Here is a 16,660-nt window from a genome sequence, read left to right on the forward strand (position 1 = left end):
CTTGGATCTTAAATATTTTTCCATTTTGTTATTTTTTCACAAATTAAAAAGAAAAACATGAATAAATATGTATGATTGTAAGAAACTACTAATACTAAATACAAATTTATGTTAAAAGATAATGTGGTCCAGAAGATAATTCAGATAATAAAGATAAATATATTAATTATCTAATTATTGTTTTGGCTATATTATCTAAAGAATCCTATCTACAATAATAAATTCTTCGATTTTGCATTAATTGTACATCCAAACAATGTCTTAAAAAAATTGTATGGTTAATTTTGAAACGAAAGTTGGTTTTTAAGCATGGGAATATATTTCTTCTCTAATTTCCACTTCTCTTTGTCTTTACATTTTTTAGTGTGTTTGCTATTTTCTTTTTCTTTTTTTCTTCATCCAGGTCAATTTTTGTTTTTCTTCTAAATTAAATGCCTCCTCCTATTTGATTTTTTCTTTTTTTTTTATCTTTTTTTTAGATGGTTTGTTCTTTTTTTATGGTTTCCTATTGTTCTTTTGACATTGTTTCTGTGCATGCATGTCGTTCGATTAATTGTTTTTTTTTCATGCATTGTTTTGTTTGCATGTGTTCATAAAGATTATTCTTTTTATGTGGTGATGGGGTTTTTTGGGTGTTAATTTAGTGTTTGAATTTTTTTTCATGCATGGTTTTTTTTTAGTTAAGTTGTGTTTTTCTTATTTGGATTACAAATTGTGGGTTGTAAATTGATGGGAGATATTAGTTTTATGTTTAATTTTTTTTCATGCACATTGTTTTGTAGGTTTAAACTGATTTTATAGTGACGGGTTTACTAGCAGTAGCCATAGCTTGGTCACTACAATCGTCGGCCTTTTGTTTATTAGCAATGGCTATAGCTTTCTTTCATAATCTATGTTTTTTGTCTTTTGAAATCATCCAAACATTGTAGTGAAAAATGAAATATAGATGGTTGACACTTCAATTCAATATTGAAATTTAAGAATTTCATTGTTTAGTCTAGTTTTTGATGTCATTTGCTTTCAATATTTTAAACTGTTGCCAGGCTGCAAGTAAGTCATTCTTGGCTACAAAACATTTCTTCATTCTTCATGTAGATCCTTGTTTCTCATTAATTTTGTAATAGATCTTCTTCCTCTAATGTGATGCCCAATTTACAATTCTCTAGGGCCTTTATTTATAACCAATAATGAGTATCTAGACATTTGATTCAGGTCATCACCTATATGTTCTTTTGCATGATTCAATCAATCTGTATTGGAATATATTCGATTTTTTGCATGGAGCAGACTATGCCACCTATCTTTAGTATCAGTACTTGCTTTGTTTATTTATTATCAAACTCCAAAAAATTAACTATATTGAAGGTTTGATACATGAGATTGCATCCCACTGGAATTACTATGCTCATATCTAGGTTTGATATTTGGCTTTGTAATTGATGGAATTTGAGTGGTTATTATCTTTATTCTATCAAGCGTTTATTTTATATGGTTTTTGTTTTATTTTTACAATTTTATTCTCATTTTCATTCATGGTTTTATGGTTTGAAAAATCTGTTAATCTTAAAGTCATTCGAGAATCCTTGTTATGAACATTAAAGTTGAAGTTTGATCATTCTTTATTTGATTTTGCTTTTACTTTTGAGTGCATGTTATCTATTATTGTCTTTATAGTGATTTTATAACTTAATGCAAAACAGAGTTGCATTGCATTAAGCTGTTAATGTTACTTTTATTCTTTATTTCAACTTTTGAGTTTACATTAATTTACATTTATCTTTGCTGTGATTTTATTAGTTGATGTCAAATAGAGTTCCATAAACTATTTTGATAGATACTATGTTAAATGTCAAAGTCGCATTAATCTATTGATCTTGCTCTAATTAATGAAGAAGTACTTAATGGAAAAGTTAGTTTATGATTTCTATTTAAGTTTATAAAAGTTGTTCAGAGTTGGATTTGGTTGTTAAAAAGGGTGAATCTGTAATGTGTTTTTTCATAGAGTTTTTCATGATTTGTTTTCTTTTTGCTTTGCAAGCTTTTAGGCTATCTTTTATTGTTTGGTGTCAGTGAAAAGATTTGATGTTAAGTTAGATGGTGACCCATAATAGTCTTAGACAAAATAAACTTGCAAGTTTAGCAAGATTGCAAGTCGATGAGTCAAGTCATTATCAAATTCCAAATTTTATCGATCTTTAGAGTCAGTGACCATAACTTTCTTTCATAATCTATGTTTTTTCTCTTTTGAAATCATCAAAACATAAAAAAGGCTTTCTTTCATAATCTGTCATTATTACAAATAACAAATTAAAGGTATGTGATGCTTACATAGAAATAAGAAATATAATAGTTACTACAAACATTAGTCATCTATTAAACTAAAACATTATAGTGAAAAATGAAATATGGATGGTTGGCACTTAAATTCAACATTGAAATTTAAGAATTTTATTGTTTAATCTAGCTATTGATCCCAAAAGTGAACTCACTCTTCTTTTTTCTATTTACATTTTATTTAAGTTCTTTAAATCTTTGCCAAACAGCAAGGAAGTCATTCTTTGCTACAAAACAAGACTATTCTTCATGCAATACCTCTTTTCCTTATGAATTTTGTAATATATATTTTTTCTCTAATGAGATGGCTCATTTACTATTCTTTAGGACCTCTATTTATAATGAATGATGAGGCTCTAGATGTTAGATTTTGGTCATCACTTCTATCATTTTTTTATGATCCAATCAATTTGTCCTAGAATATGTTTGGCTTTTTGCATAAATCAAACTATGCCATCCATTTTCAGTATCAATAATTGCTCTATTTGATAATTATCAAACTCTAAAAAATTAGTTATACTGAAAGTTTGATATATGAGTTTGTAATTGATAGAATTGTTTCGCTTATTATCTAGGTTTGATATCTGGGTTTGTAATTTGATGGGATTAGTGTGGTTATTATCTTTGTTGTATTAAGATTTTGCTTTTTATGGTTTTGTTTTATTTCACAAATTTGTTCTCATTTTATTCATGGTTTTATGGTTTGTAGAAACCTATTAATCATGAGGTCATTCGAGAATTCTTGCTGTGAATATTGAAGTTGAGGTTTGATTATTCTTTTTTTATTTTGTTTCTACTTTTAAGTACATGTTCATCTATTTTTGTGTTTGTTGTGATTTTATTATTTGATGCAAAACAGAGTTGGATTGCATTAAACTATTGATATTGCTTTTATTCTTTGTATGATTTTGTTTCTGCTTTTGAGTGTATGTTAATTTGCTTTTATCTTTATTATGGAAAATAGAGTTGTATAAACTATTTTGATAGATAGTATGCTAAATATAAGAGTTGCATTAACCTGTTGATATTGCTATGATTAATAAGCAAACACTTGATAGAATAGTTGGTTTATGATTTCTATTTGAGTTTGTAAAAGTTGTTCAGATTTTGTTGTTAAAAGGGTTGAATCTATGGTGTGTTTTTTCATAGAGTTTTCCATGATTTGTTATCTTCTTGCGTTGCAGGGCTGTAGGCTAGCTTTTACTATTTGCTGTCTATGAAAAGATTTGACGTTAAGTTAGATAGTGAGTTATAACAGTCTTAGGCAAAATAGACTTGCAAGATTAACAATAATGCAAGTTTACGAGTCAAGTTTTTATGAAGTTCATGTTTGTCAATCCTATGAGTCAATGGACCATGAATAGGCTTAGAAGGGTAAATATACTTGGTAGAATAAGACAATGAAAGAGTTTAATAAGTTCTCATATGGATGATGTTGTGTTTGGTGAAGCTGATAATGTCCCTTTCTAGACTATTAATGATGTTAGTGATCAAGTCAATAATAGTGATAATCTGTCTAATTCTATTATGGTTCAACCTATTCATCATGGTTCTATACTCAATTTTGACATAGTTAGTCAAAATTTAAATCATGTAAGATTGATTCTGTTGTAGGAAATGATGACAAGTTAACACTGTTTAATTTGAGTGTTTAAGAGGTGATGCATCTTGTCACTTATTAATAAGCCACATTGTTATATTTTTTTGCTAGTTTTAGCAACCATAACGGGAATGTAGGTGAAAATAGTTTAATTCCTCTTTACAGACATATAGCCAATAGCAGTTCAACCATGCTTTTATCTATCAATCTTAGTTTGAATGATTCTAGCAATGCACTTCATTTAGATGGTGAAAGTGCTAAAGCAGTTGTTGATTTTTCTGAATCATTTCAAAGATCTCATGGTAAAAATTTTGTGATGATAAGTTTTTTTTTTTTTTATGGTCTTTGCTATTTCTTGATTAGTATTCATTAATATTTCTTTTTATTATATTAAAATTCTGATAGTTCTTTGAATACTACTATTGATCAATCAAATGAAACAAATGAATGGTTATTTCAAGGCAGTAATCGAGGTCATTTAGGTGAATCAAATTTTAAAGAAAATATTACTATTTTATTTAGAGTAAAATAGTGTAAAAACTAATATCATTGTTACGTTTACATTTTTTTCTTTAATAGGAAGATGTTATGTACCTATAACTTTAGAGGTCTTAATTATGTTTGCCTTTTTTTATGAGGGCACATATGTGATTTGAAAAAAGGGTTGTCATTTCAAAAAACACATCACATCCTATATTATCTCTTTGTTGTAAAGAATGTATGGTTAAATTACTTTATTTTAAGCCTACTCCAATATTTTTAGATGAGCTACTTGATTATGAGGAAGACGTTAGAGCTGTGTGTTTTAGAGAGAAAATGAGATTTTATAATTCCATGTTCTAGTTTACTTTAATAAGAGGTAAAATAGATAATTCTATTAATAATTCACAAAACCTTATGTTTTTAAAATTAGTGGACTAAATAATCATCAAATTGGTATATTGTTGCCCATCATAGGACAGAAAATGAGGTTTGCTCAACTTTATATATATGATATAGAAAATGAATTATTAAAATAGGATGTTAGCTTTTAGTGCTCCCACAGCATTTGAAATTATTGGTTTGATTGTTAGTGATATAGGAGAGCTTGATAAGTAAAGAGATATTGTGGTTGAGCATAGGTTAGGAGGTTTAAAGCATATATCTTATTTGCATCCTTCATTTGTTGCTATGCAATATCCATTGTTATTTTCATATATAGAAGATAGTTTCAGACATGATATCTCTTATTCACACCCTACTGATAGGAGTAGAATTAAGAGGAAAATAATTACTATGCGAGAGTATTATACTTATCTCATTCAACAACAGTTTGTACAAAAGAATACATTATTGATGGGAGGCAAGTTGTTTCAGCAATGCATTATAGATATATATTGCAGTGTTGAGAGAATGAAGCTTCAATATATCAGACAAAATTAGAAACAATTAAGGTCTGAACTATATAGAGGAATAAAAGATACAATGAAAAGAAGAGATGAACAAGCACATATTGTGGGAAAACATGTTCTGTCAGTAACTTTCACAAGAAGTCCTCAATATTTATTTTAGAATTACCAAGATGCTATTGCTTTTATAAATACTTTGGCTATCCAAATTTTTTTATAACTTTTAGATGTAATGTTAGATGGGTAAAGATTTGAGATGTATTGAGTTTGATCTTTGAACAAAAAGCAAAGGATAAACTGGATATTGTATGCAAAGTTTTTAATATCAAAGTTCGACATCTAATCGATGATTTAATTAAACTTGATCATTTTGACAAAGCTGTTGGTCATATGTTTTGTATTGATTTTTATCTTTCTTTTTTTTTCATTCAATTTGTTATTAAAAAATTAATGAACTTTACATAATATTAATTGAATTTTTTTTACAATAACATATACAATTAAATTTCAGAAATGAGGTCTTTCACATATGCACATTCTTTTATGGTTTTATCCAAATGATAAGTGTTTTGTTGCTGAAGTTATAAATAAGATTATTTCAGCTTAAATCTCTAATGATATTTTTTATCTAGTGGCGTTTGAAGCTGTTAGCAATTTCATGATACATGGCCTATGTGGTCTGGCAAATAATCAAACTACATATATGGTGAAAGAAAAATGTTCTAATTTTTTTAGAAATAGTTTCAAGGTGAAACAGTTAAAAAGGAATACGAATTTTCAATTTATTGAAGGAGAAATCAAGAGTTTGTTGCTATAAAAAGTGGTGTTGAGATAGATAATCACTTTGTTAAACCTCATAACATCCACCTTATCGTGAAGTACCAAGCTTATATCAATGTAGAGATTTACAATCAAACAAAAGCTATTAAGTACTTATTCAAGTATATCAATAAAGGTACATATAAGACAAGTAGTTCTTCGAGCGAGCAATAATAAACCATAAGCTAATCACCAATAAAGATTAGTGGGCATTAATGAGGTGAAGATATATTTGGATTGTCAATATCTTTCTAGTTATGAGGCATGTTGGAGGTTATTTGAATTTTCAATTCATCACAGAAAACCATCAGTTTAAAGACTAGTCATTCACTTGCTAGGTGAATACAGTGTTTATTTTTCTGACTAAGAAACATTGTCTAAAGTAATTTAAAGACCCAATGTGCATAAGACTATTTTCACATGGCCACTAACAAAAAGCATGAAAGTGCCAAAACATTATTATATGCAGATTTTCTAACTCAATAGGTTTGGTACAAAACTGAAATGATGTTGAAAAAAAGACAGAGTGAAAAGTCTATAGGTAGAATAATATATAATTTAGCAACTTTGTTAACAACATCTACAGTTGTTGTCCAATCTAAATCAAGAACAAATTCAAGTTTATAAAGTCATTAAACTGTCCATTGACAACAATGAAAGATGTTTTTGTTTATAGTCATGGAAGAACTGGAAAAACATATTTATGGAACACAATATCTTGCATGAGGCCATTGGGAAAAATAATTCTTATTGTGGCTTCATCTTACATGATATCTTTTGTTTAATTTGGAAACAGAACAACTTATTCAAGATTCTAAATCCTTCTTGATATCATTGATTGTTTAACATGTGAAATCAAGAAAAGGACATAGTTAGCAAGGTTAATGAAAAATTGTTTAGGATAAAGCTTTTGTGATGCATAAAAATTGCTTTAAAGCTCTGAATAAATATTTTAAAAATGTGTTCGAAGGGTTAACTATGATGTTCGGAGAGGATTTTAGGCAAATACTACTTGTGATCAAATCTAGAACAAGAATTGATGTTGTCAATGCTACACTAAATCAATATATTTTGTGTCAACATTACAAGATTTTCATACTCGAAAAAAATATGAGGTTGCTCATAAATGATTTTAATGAAGAATCAAAAGTTGAACTTGAAACTTTTACAAATTGGTTGTTAGACATTAGTGATGGCAAGATTGAAACTATTTCATATAGAGATGAATAAAAAGCATCATAGATTAAAATACCTGATGAATTATTAATTCTTGTTTTAGATGATCTTATAATTACTATATCCTTAGCAGTTTACATTAATTTTCAATTTAATTTTGCTTATTCATTTTATTTAAGCTAAAGAGTAATTGTTACACCATTTAATGACACAATTGATTTTATTAATGCTTATATGCTTGACTTAGTTTCGAGATTTAGTAGGTGCTATTATAGTTCTGACACAATTTCAAAAATATCAAATTTTTTATTAGATACAGATTTGTTATACCCTCATGAATTCCTCAACTATTTTAAATTCCCAAGCATCCTCACCTATGAGCATAACTTGAAAATTGACTGTATTATAATGCTTTTTAGCAACTTGAACCAAACTTTTGGTTTATGTAATGGAATAAGACTCTTGGTCACCCAATTAGCTTGCAATGTCATAAAAATTAAAATCATAACTGGTGCTCATACTAATAAAAATGTCTTTATACTTAGAATTGTCATGATAATTAAGGATTAAAAACTACCTTTTGTCATTAATAGAAAATAGTTTTTTGTCATATTATGTTATACTATGATAATACATAAAAGTCAAATGCAAACACTAGATATTATGGGTTTATACTTACCCAAACATGTATTTACATATGGTCAATTATATGTTGCTTTATTAAGAATGACATCTCATCATGCTCTAAAAATTTTGATCTAAATTGACTATGGCATAAGCAATTCTAAACAGAAAAACATTACATATAAGAAAATTTTTATCAATTTGGATCCGGGTTTTTACACATTAAATTTTATTGTTGTTATATGTCCTGCACATAGTTTGTTTTTTTAAGTTCTTTTCTAGAAAAGTTGTCATAATTGTAAATCATGATTGTTGTAATGATGATAATTGCATTGCTCCATTTCCAAACTTTGTTATGTCTACACTAAAAATGTTTAATCTATATGACATATCTATGGTCCAAATTTGGTAAGTAAACAATCAGTAACACTTAAGAATATATTTTGTTTTTGGTAGGTTATCACATGAAACTCATTTGTAAATTATGCAAATAATATGCATTTTAAATCGTACTGTCTTTTTAAATATATTAGCTTTTATGAGCTTGTTCTTATGATTATTCTTATTTATTCTTTTATGCATTTGAAATTGATTTTTGAATCCTACAAGTAATATTATGCATATTAAAGCTTAATATCCTTTTAAATGTATTTGCTTTAGCATCCTTCCAATTATGATTATTTTTTTTCTTCTTTTTTCTTTTATGTGTTTTAACTGGTTATAATCTGTCGTTACCTTTATATATTTATAAACTACTTTTTTCTCTTTCTTTGATTCTTCGTATCATATGTTGGACCATATATTAATTTTTTTTTTACAAATGATTTTTTGTTGTAGTTGACCAACTATGACTTGCTGTCTTTTATCACAATTGTTACAAATTAATCATAACCTGATCATAAATGTTAGAGCAGCACACATTTGAGATTTAATAAATCTTAAAACAAATCAACTCATGACTTCAGATTTTCTTGTTGTAGATGCTAAGGTACAAATAAAGCTTAAATAACTAAATAACTTTACATAAATTGTTTTGTATGATATTGTAATACCCCTTATGAACATTCTACATTTTTTTTTTTAAATAATGCCATGCATGTTATGATCAAAAGTTATAATATGAGAGTAATCATCTGAGAAAAAAAATTATTGCAAATCAATGACAAACAACTATATTAGGACATTGAAAATATAGTTGTCATAGTTATAAGTGCAATTGTTATAAGCTATAAAGGTAGGTTATAAAAACCTTTTTTTTACAAAATTTTAAATCTATTTTAACTTCAATAATTCTGTTCCACTCACTTTTTTATAACAAGCAACAAAATTACTAATTACTATCATAGTTAAAACATACATAACCTTTTGCTCTGCAACCAAATTTTATGTAACTTGGACATTCTAGAAACCAAACAACTTAAAAAAAAAAAGTATGCCATTTACTCATTTGTTTAATTTTTTTATAAATATAACACACTTCAATCTCATGTCTCTTCAACATTTAGTATTTAAATAAACAAATGTATGAAAATCAAAGAGTAAACATTAAGACCTTTCCCTAAAACCCTGCTGAATGTATTATCATCGCTAAAGCAAGAATCAAACAAGTTTCTATTCCAAATCTCCTTAGTTTCACTCCAACTAAAATCAAGATACTCTTATATGAATGTAGTCCATAACAACGTTAATTTATTAAAAAAAAAAAAAACTTCCTCTTATACAAATGGTTTTTTAGTCTTTAACTTTAATTTTTTTTTTTTTTTTGTGTTATTGCTTAAGTTTAAAACTAGAATAAAAGTAGTTATTCTTATGTTTGCTAAGTATAACACTATATGAAAAATAGTTTTCCAATTAGACTTTTCTCTGGTCTATTATGATGATGGTTTCTCAATTATACTTTTCTTTAGTCTGTTATGATAGTGAATGAGTTTTTTTAGCTTTGCTGATATATATATCTATGTTGCCCGCTATATATCTAACTTGAAAAAAATTGATAGAAAACAAAAAAAAAAAAACTACAAGAAATTAATACTATAAAAATAGGCTAAGCACATAGTCTAAACTTAAGCCTTTCTTTTACAGTACTGTTTCTATACTTCATTAGATGATGCACCACAAACATCAATGATACAATATTTTGTTTCCAATTCACTTACTGGTTTATGATAATTTGACACTGTACAAAGATACTTAGGTTATTCATTCTTCATAAAGATGTACACACTATCCACGGATAGTTTATATTAATCAATTTAAATACATTTTTTAACTATAGTCTATTCATTAAAAAGTGATTATAGTACTTAATAATTTTTTAAAATTTATATTCACCTTTTTTAAATTATTTTTCTTTCACTATAAAAAATCTAAATTTAACACTTATGACTAGCAAAAGAATACTTTACAAAAAAATTTACAAAAGTAAAAAAGAAGAAAGAAATACACAAAAGAGTGACCTAAATTTTATACTCAGGCAACCCATTTTTTACTACCATGTCTCCTAACATTAAGCCCAGTATATGTAAACTCAGAAAATAATCAAATAAAAAAGAATTCGATTGATCTTGGGCTTAAACGTGAAACTTCACTAACTAATTTTTTTACAAATGATTAAAAAAATCAAAAAAATTTTAACTCTTTTGAAAATCTCAAACATCTCTCTTAACATTTCACATTCTCCCAATAGTAAAAAAATAAAAAAGAACGACAAACACTCTATGAAGATCTTCAACTACAGAATGGCTAATCAACACAAACCAAATGGCGCAGCTTTACCTAGACAAAATAACATCTTAGAATTATTCAAAGTGATCATTCTAATATATTTCTCAAAAGCTTCTATGGTAATTTTTTTAAAAAAATTTTCAAACTTTTTCAAAAATGTGATGCATGTATAAATTCTCATGCATATATGCTATTCAAATTATATTTCTTCAATTGTTTCTTGAATTTTTTGCTTAATTTATAATACTTATAGAACAAACAAATAGATTTTTTTCTCTCTCTAACCTTACTTCATCAAAGAATAAAATTCAAACCCAAACTTATAAATTGTATAGCTCTCTTTTTCTTTAATACCATAGACTAGACACATGCAAAAAATGTATAAATTTAGTAATAGAAATTTTTCACTTTTGTTTTCGAGTTTTGCTTTTAGAGAGTGGGATTAGATGGAAAGAGATGTGAATTTGAATAATTTATGTTATTTAGCTTTTCATATAATTTTTTTTTGAAATTAGGTCTAGTAAACACTAACAAGGTTTCACTTATCAGCAAAAGGCTTAGACTTTATGCTTCTAAGGATTCTCTTTAAGCCTAATTATGTTTTCAATATCTTTTATCTTTCAACCTTTCAAGATCACCAAAGAAACACTATTATTTCTTTTCAGGTGGATTTTACAAAACAAATTTTGAAACCTATTTTTATTTGTTCATTTTATGGTCAGGAATCTTTTTTTTTCTTGATTTAATTTCTTTTTGCATTGCATTTTCTTTGTATGTTTGTGTTGATAATATTGCAATATTTATTACTGAATTGAGAAAAATGAAACATTTTATTTTACTTATGTAAATGCCTATATGGAAGGCATTCTATATCTGATTTAAAACATTCATGTCTAACTTTATTTGTGCAATATAAAATACTTGAAGTTATTTTTTTTCGTCAAATAATAAAATTGAACAAAACTTTTGGTGTTTGCCAACAACGTTCGTTAATCGTTACACAACAAATGTTGAAACTCCAAATACTACTTACCTTAAAAGTCTAATTTCAAATGCATTTAGAATGGATTTGATACAAGTGAATAATAATATTTTCTTTCACAATAGATGAAAAAACTTTATCATTGTCCACAAAATCGAATTGGGTGACTTCCTTATGTTTAAATATAACCATGATGTCACATATAATGTTTATTTTTATGACAAAACCTTTACTTTACTAATAATTGTTGACCTACAAATAAGAAGAGGTAACTCCTTATTTTTTAATATTAAAGTATATTAAAATGACAAATTAAATTCACATTATTTTTTCCCACAAAGAAACAAGCAAATGACCAATAGCAATAACCTATTGAAGTTATTGAAATCAAATATTCAAGTTCAAAATCAGATTCAGTTGATGACCTCCCACTCTTTCAATGTACAATGAACCCAACCAATGTCCGAACATCTTACATTTTGGTAAAAAAAAAAATATTATGCTTTATAATATTTTAATCACATCCTATTGCGTTGCCTATTTGCTTTTATTAAAACTCAAAATAAAACAATGGTCATCATTTAATTGCTTCATTTTTTTCAATGCAACTATGTTTTAAGTATGATTTTTTTTATTTTATAGTTTTTTGTTTTCAAGTATTGATTTTTCTGCTTATGTTAATTGAATATATTTCTAGGTATGTGCTTTATTGATTGGATTATACTATTTTTTCATACATAGTAGCTGCCTCAAATTTTGAATGATTTATTTTTTAAAATATATTTGTTTTATAGTATTCAGAATTGATGGAGATATTTAAATCTCTCAACTTTGATCTCTTTGATTAATTTTTGTTTAAGATGTCAATGTTATGGTAATAAATTGAGTGTTCAAATGTTTAAACCGTAAGTAATCAAGCATTGTAATTTTCCTTGCCTGAGTTATCCTTTGTGATTATTTCTTTTGATGTCAAGCTATTATTCAAGAAATCTTGATTATATTCCTAATCAATACCATTCATACTCTTTATACAACATGTTCTTGGAACATTTGCTAAACACTTCATTCTAGCTTGTTAAATGGATTTGACCCTTTCAATCGTAAAACAAAAAACAAAATCCTCTATTCAGAACACTAGCACCAAGATGAATCAACAACAAATGGAATAGCATGTTCACTACATTCACACCAAAAAGAAAAAAAAACAAAACAAAACTTTCTCAAATGGGTGGCTTCACTTCGCAACTGATAATTACCTCAACCCTAGAAACCAATGTATATTTCACAAGATTGAACCAAACAAGTTTGACATTTTTATCTATCACACTACTTAAGTACACAACCATATGAACATTACTATTCCCATTTTGTTAAATAGCAAAATTACTGCTCTAATGTTCTCATTTTGTCAAACAGTTGCTAATGTTCTTATTTTGTTAAAATGCAATTTAACCTTTATTCCTATATACAGAATATCCTTTTTTTGTATCTATCAAATAACTGTAAAGAACATCCTCTTTTGCAAGTAGTAAAGAGCAGTTTAACGCCTATTATTAATAATGAAACATTTAACTACTTATATTTGTCATTCAAAATTTTTGAATTTGTATTCTTTTACCAAAAATGAATAATGATTCACTATTAAAAAAAACAAGACTAATAAAAAAAAATAAGAAATGAAAAGTGAATTTTTTATAATGTCTCGATGTTTAAAAATTATAGCCAAAAAAAAAATTTTTTATTTGCTTATTTACTCATAAATAACTTTTTTTTTTTTTATTTTGCTTATGTAATTTGAAGATTAGATTGCCCATCGGTAACCTCCCAAGGCAAACCTGTCTATGCGTTGGGTAGAAGGGAGAGTTTGTCTAAGGAATAACTATTGATTGTGAAACTGTGGGAGCTTTTTATAGCCTTGATTATAGTGAGAACTTATAGTTGAGATTAATGGATTTGATTCATGTATATTTACAATATCTAATAAATATGTTAATATTAAATTATATTAAACATTAAATACATTTATTCACAATTAATTGAATTCATGAATATCATATAGTTTTGAATAATTAAATTCATGAATAATTAGATTCATTCGATTTAAATTTGATTTATAATTAATAAATAACAAATATAAATATAAACTTAAAATTTAAAAGATACAAAAAATAAAATATATTTATCTACAATTAACTGAATTTATGAATATCATAAATTCATAACTGCCTAAGTTCTAGTTAAGTATGTCATCTATAGTCAATGATAAATAATATCTGACATAACAAATGAATGATTCTTATATGACAAGTATACAAATAATACCGAACATAACAAATGAATGACGCTCAATGACACAATATTAAAAATAAAAGATGAAAATGTACGTAAAATATAAAATACTAAACTATTTTACTTTTAAATAAATTTTGTAATTGCAATTAGATAAAATAAATTTTAAAACCAAATTAAGATTTCGAAACTCATGTCCAAAGCCCAATTTGAGATAAAGCCAAACCTCTGAATCAAACGAGTAACCCTGTCTGTAAATAGACCTACGAAATGAAAAAAAAAAAAAAAAGTTAAAGCTAGATTAATTTTTCCTTTTCTTTCAGCAACCATAAGATAATAATAAATTACTTCTTATTGAGTGAATGACATTTCAAGTAAAATTTACCATTTCCTCGATTTTCCTTTTCTAACATCCACATTTTCTAACCCAAACCAAAATTTTCGATTTCAGAGAAGAGATTTGAACCTAACTTATAAAACACGCAGACGCAGACATTTACCATTCGAGTCTAATACTAAAACACAAGCCAAATCCAACTGTACGAAATAAAATGAGGGATGTAAGTGCATAAATTAAAAGGTTAAAACCAAGTAGAGAACCTGTACCTACACGAGCAACATTTCTTATAGGATCAAGCACCATTATAACGAAAACCCAGCGGCATCTTCTTTAACTAAACAAAAATTGGTATTTTTAAGCTACAATTTTTGGCTTAGATCATCCACAACATTAAGAAAGAACCATCGTGTATCAAATATTATTAAAAGCGGAAGAGTGCAAAGAGAAGCAATATAATAAGAAAGAAATATCATTCTACTGTCAAATGAGAGAAGCTAAACTTGATCAACTCAGTTGTCACCAGGTAGAGACTTGATGATGTCAGAATCACCTGCAGAGCAGAGAAAGCAACAGTTAGTAATCCACAATGATCAAATGTAGAGAACAGAATTCAACAGAATTTAAATATGGTGTTACCTGGATCGATGATACTCAAGCAGGATACACGGAAGTACTTGCCGCAAGCAGTTCCAAGATCATTATTGTCTGAAGAATTAAAGAGAGATTAGCTTCGAGACATTTGACTAATAGGAGGGAGAAAACTAGTAAAGGAATCCTAAGATCAATCAACCATGTTTGTCAAAAAATATGTCTATTTTGACTCATAGTCTACCCAAATGAATATAGACAAGCTCCCATTAAGCCAAAGTAGATAATAAGCATATGCAGAGAAGTATTAACAGTTCAACACGAGATTCATTCAACTCAAGCCTAGATACATGTGGAAAGTGGATATATATCATAGCCATCTACAGGAATAACATCTCAAACAACTGACTAAAGGAATTCTAGATAGCCAATAAGGATATTGCAGAGTTAGGTTATTCGAGAGAAAGCTAATCTATTCAACAGAAATTATTAAACAAGATCTTAATTACATAAGATGCGAATCCCCAAAGAAAATTTTAATTTCAAATTCATCGAATCATATTGGAGCAATAAGATGATGAAAAGGGTAGGTATCCTACTAACTTTACCTATTATATATACAGTGAACATTAAGAATGATGCTAGCCATTTTTTTTCTATTTTAACCATTTTAGTGTTTATTCAGTGACTAATAAGCTAAGATATCTGTAATTCATCAAAAACGCACTCATAACAATTCGAGTCCACGCAAAATTGAACAAAGGAAACAACCACACAACCATTAAACAGACCAATTTAGCAGAAATGAAAGAAACCACACTCAAAATCAATTTCTACCGTACCATAAATCCATAATACAAATATTAGAAAAATAAAAGGAAGGCCTTTGCAAAGCAACAGGAAAAAAGAAAAACACTCACTTCCATTATAATGATGCACCCCAACTTTACAAAGCATGGCATAGTACTCAATCTCAGATTTCCTCAGCGGTGGACAATTATTCGAAATAAGAATCAGCTTCCCTATCAAATATCAACAAAACCCAAAATTTATACATTAAAAAAATCACATATTTAAAATCTAAGAGCAACTCATATAATAATTAAGAAAGACAGAAAGAAAAGGAAATTAGACCCAGATAGAAAAATGCAAAAAGTGTAGAACCTTTGGAGGTCCTAAGAGATTTAAGCACCGTTTTATAACCAAGAGTGTATTTTCCACTCTTCATAACGAGAGCCAGCCTGTTGTTGATGCTTTCATGGGTCTTCTTCTGTTAAATCCAAAATAAAACAAAAAAAAAAAAAAAGAAGCTGATTCCAATCTCTTTTTGTACATTATGAAAATGGATCAACAAAAAACAAAGAAGATAACAAAGAGTATTCACCGTTTTCTTGCCGGCCACCATTTTTGTTGATATTTTTAGTTGGTGTTTTCGGGGTTCGACTGCTGAGGGTTTCCTTTTCCCCTAACAAATCCAACAAGTATATTGATCCCCGACTCTAGGGTTTTTAGTGGCTTCCTGTTTAGGTTGAGTATTGGGCTAAAAGAATTATCCTCATGATCCAACCCAAAATCACCTTAATGGTCCAGTAAGTAAGAGAAATCTTTTCTTATTTTCCTCTTTAAATTTGTCATTTAAATTTCTGTCATTTCACCATAAATTTTAATTTTTAATCTATAATTATAGTGAATCCCAGATTTAAAGGGACTCGCAATAAAAAATTTATGAGATCCTTCAAGCATTATATATTTTTTGTTCTTCCTTATTTATTTCTCTATTAATTTAAATGTTGTCT

The 16,660-nt window shown here is 27.4% G+C and overlaps 1 protein-coding gene across 1 annotated transcript; it reads right to left on the minus strand.

Moving 5' to 3' along the window:
- Positions 1-14,578: 14,578 nt before the first annotated feature.
- Positions 14,579-16,408, minus strand: LOC111316946 (large ribosomal subunit protein eL30-like). The gene is made up of 5 exons (XM_022919193.2): positions 16,249-16,408; positions 16,029-16,134; positions 15,785-15,886; positions 14,913-14,981; positions 14,579-14,826 (listed from the first exon to the last, which is right to left on the minus strand). The coding sequence occupies exons 1-5, from the start codon at positions 16,267-16,269 to the stop codon at positions 14,786-14,788; spliced, it is 339 nt and encodes a 112-aa protein (XP_022774928.1). The 5' UTR covers positions 16,270-16,408; the 3' UTR covers positions 14,579-14,785.
- Positions 16,409-16,660: the final 252 nt, after the last annotated feature.

Source organism: Durio zibethinus, chromosome 24, assembly GCF_047325235.1.
Source record: "Durio zibethinus cultivar Kanyao isolate XHJ-2024 chromosome 24, ASM4732523v1, whole genome shotgun sequence".
Taxonomy (NCBI): domain Eukaryota; kingdom Viridiplantae; phylum Streptophyta; class Magnoliopsida; order Malvales; family Malvaceae; genus Durio; species Durio zibethinus.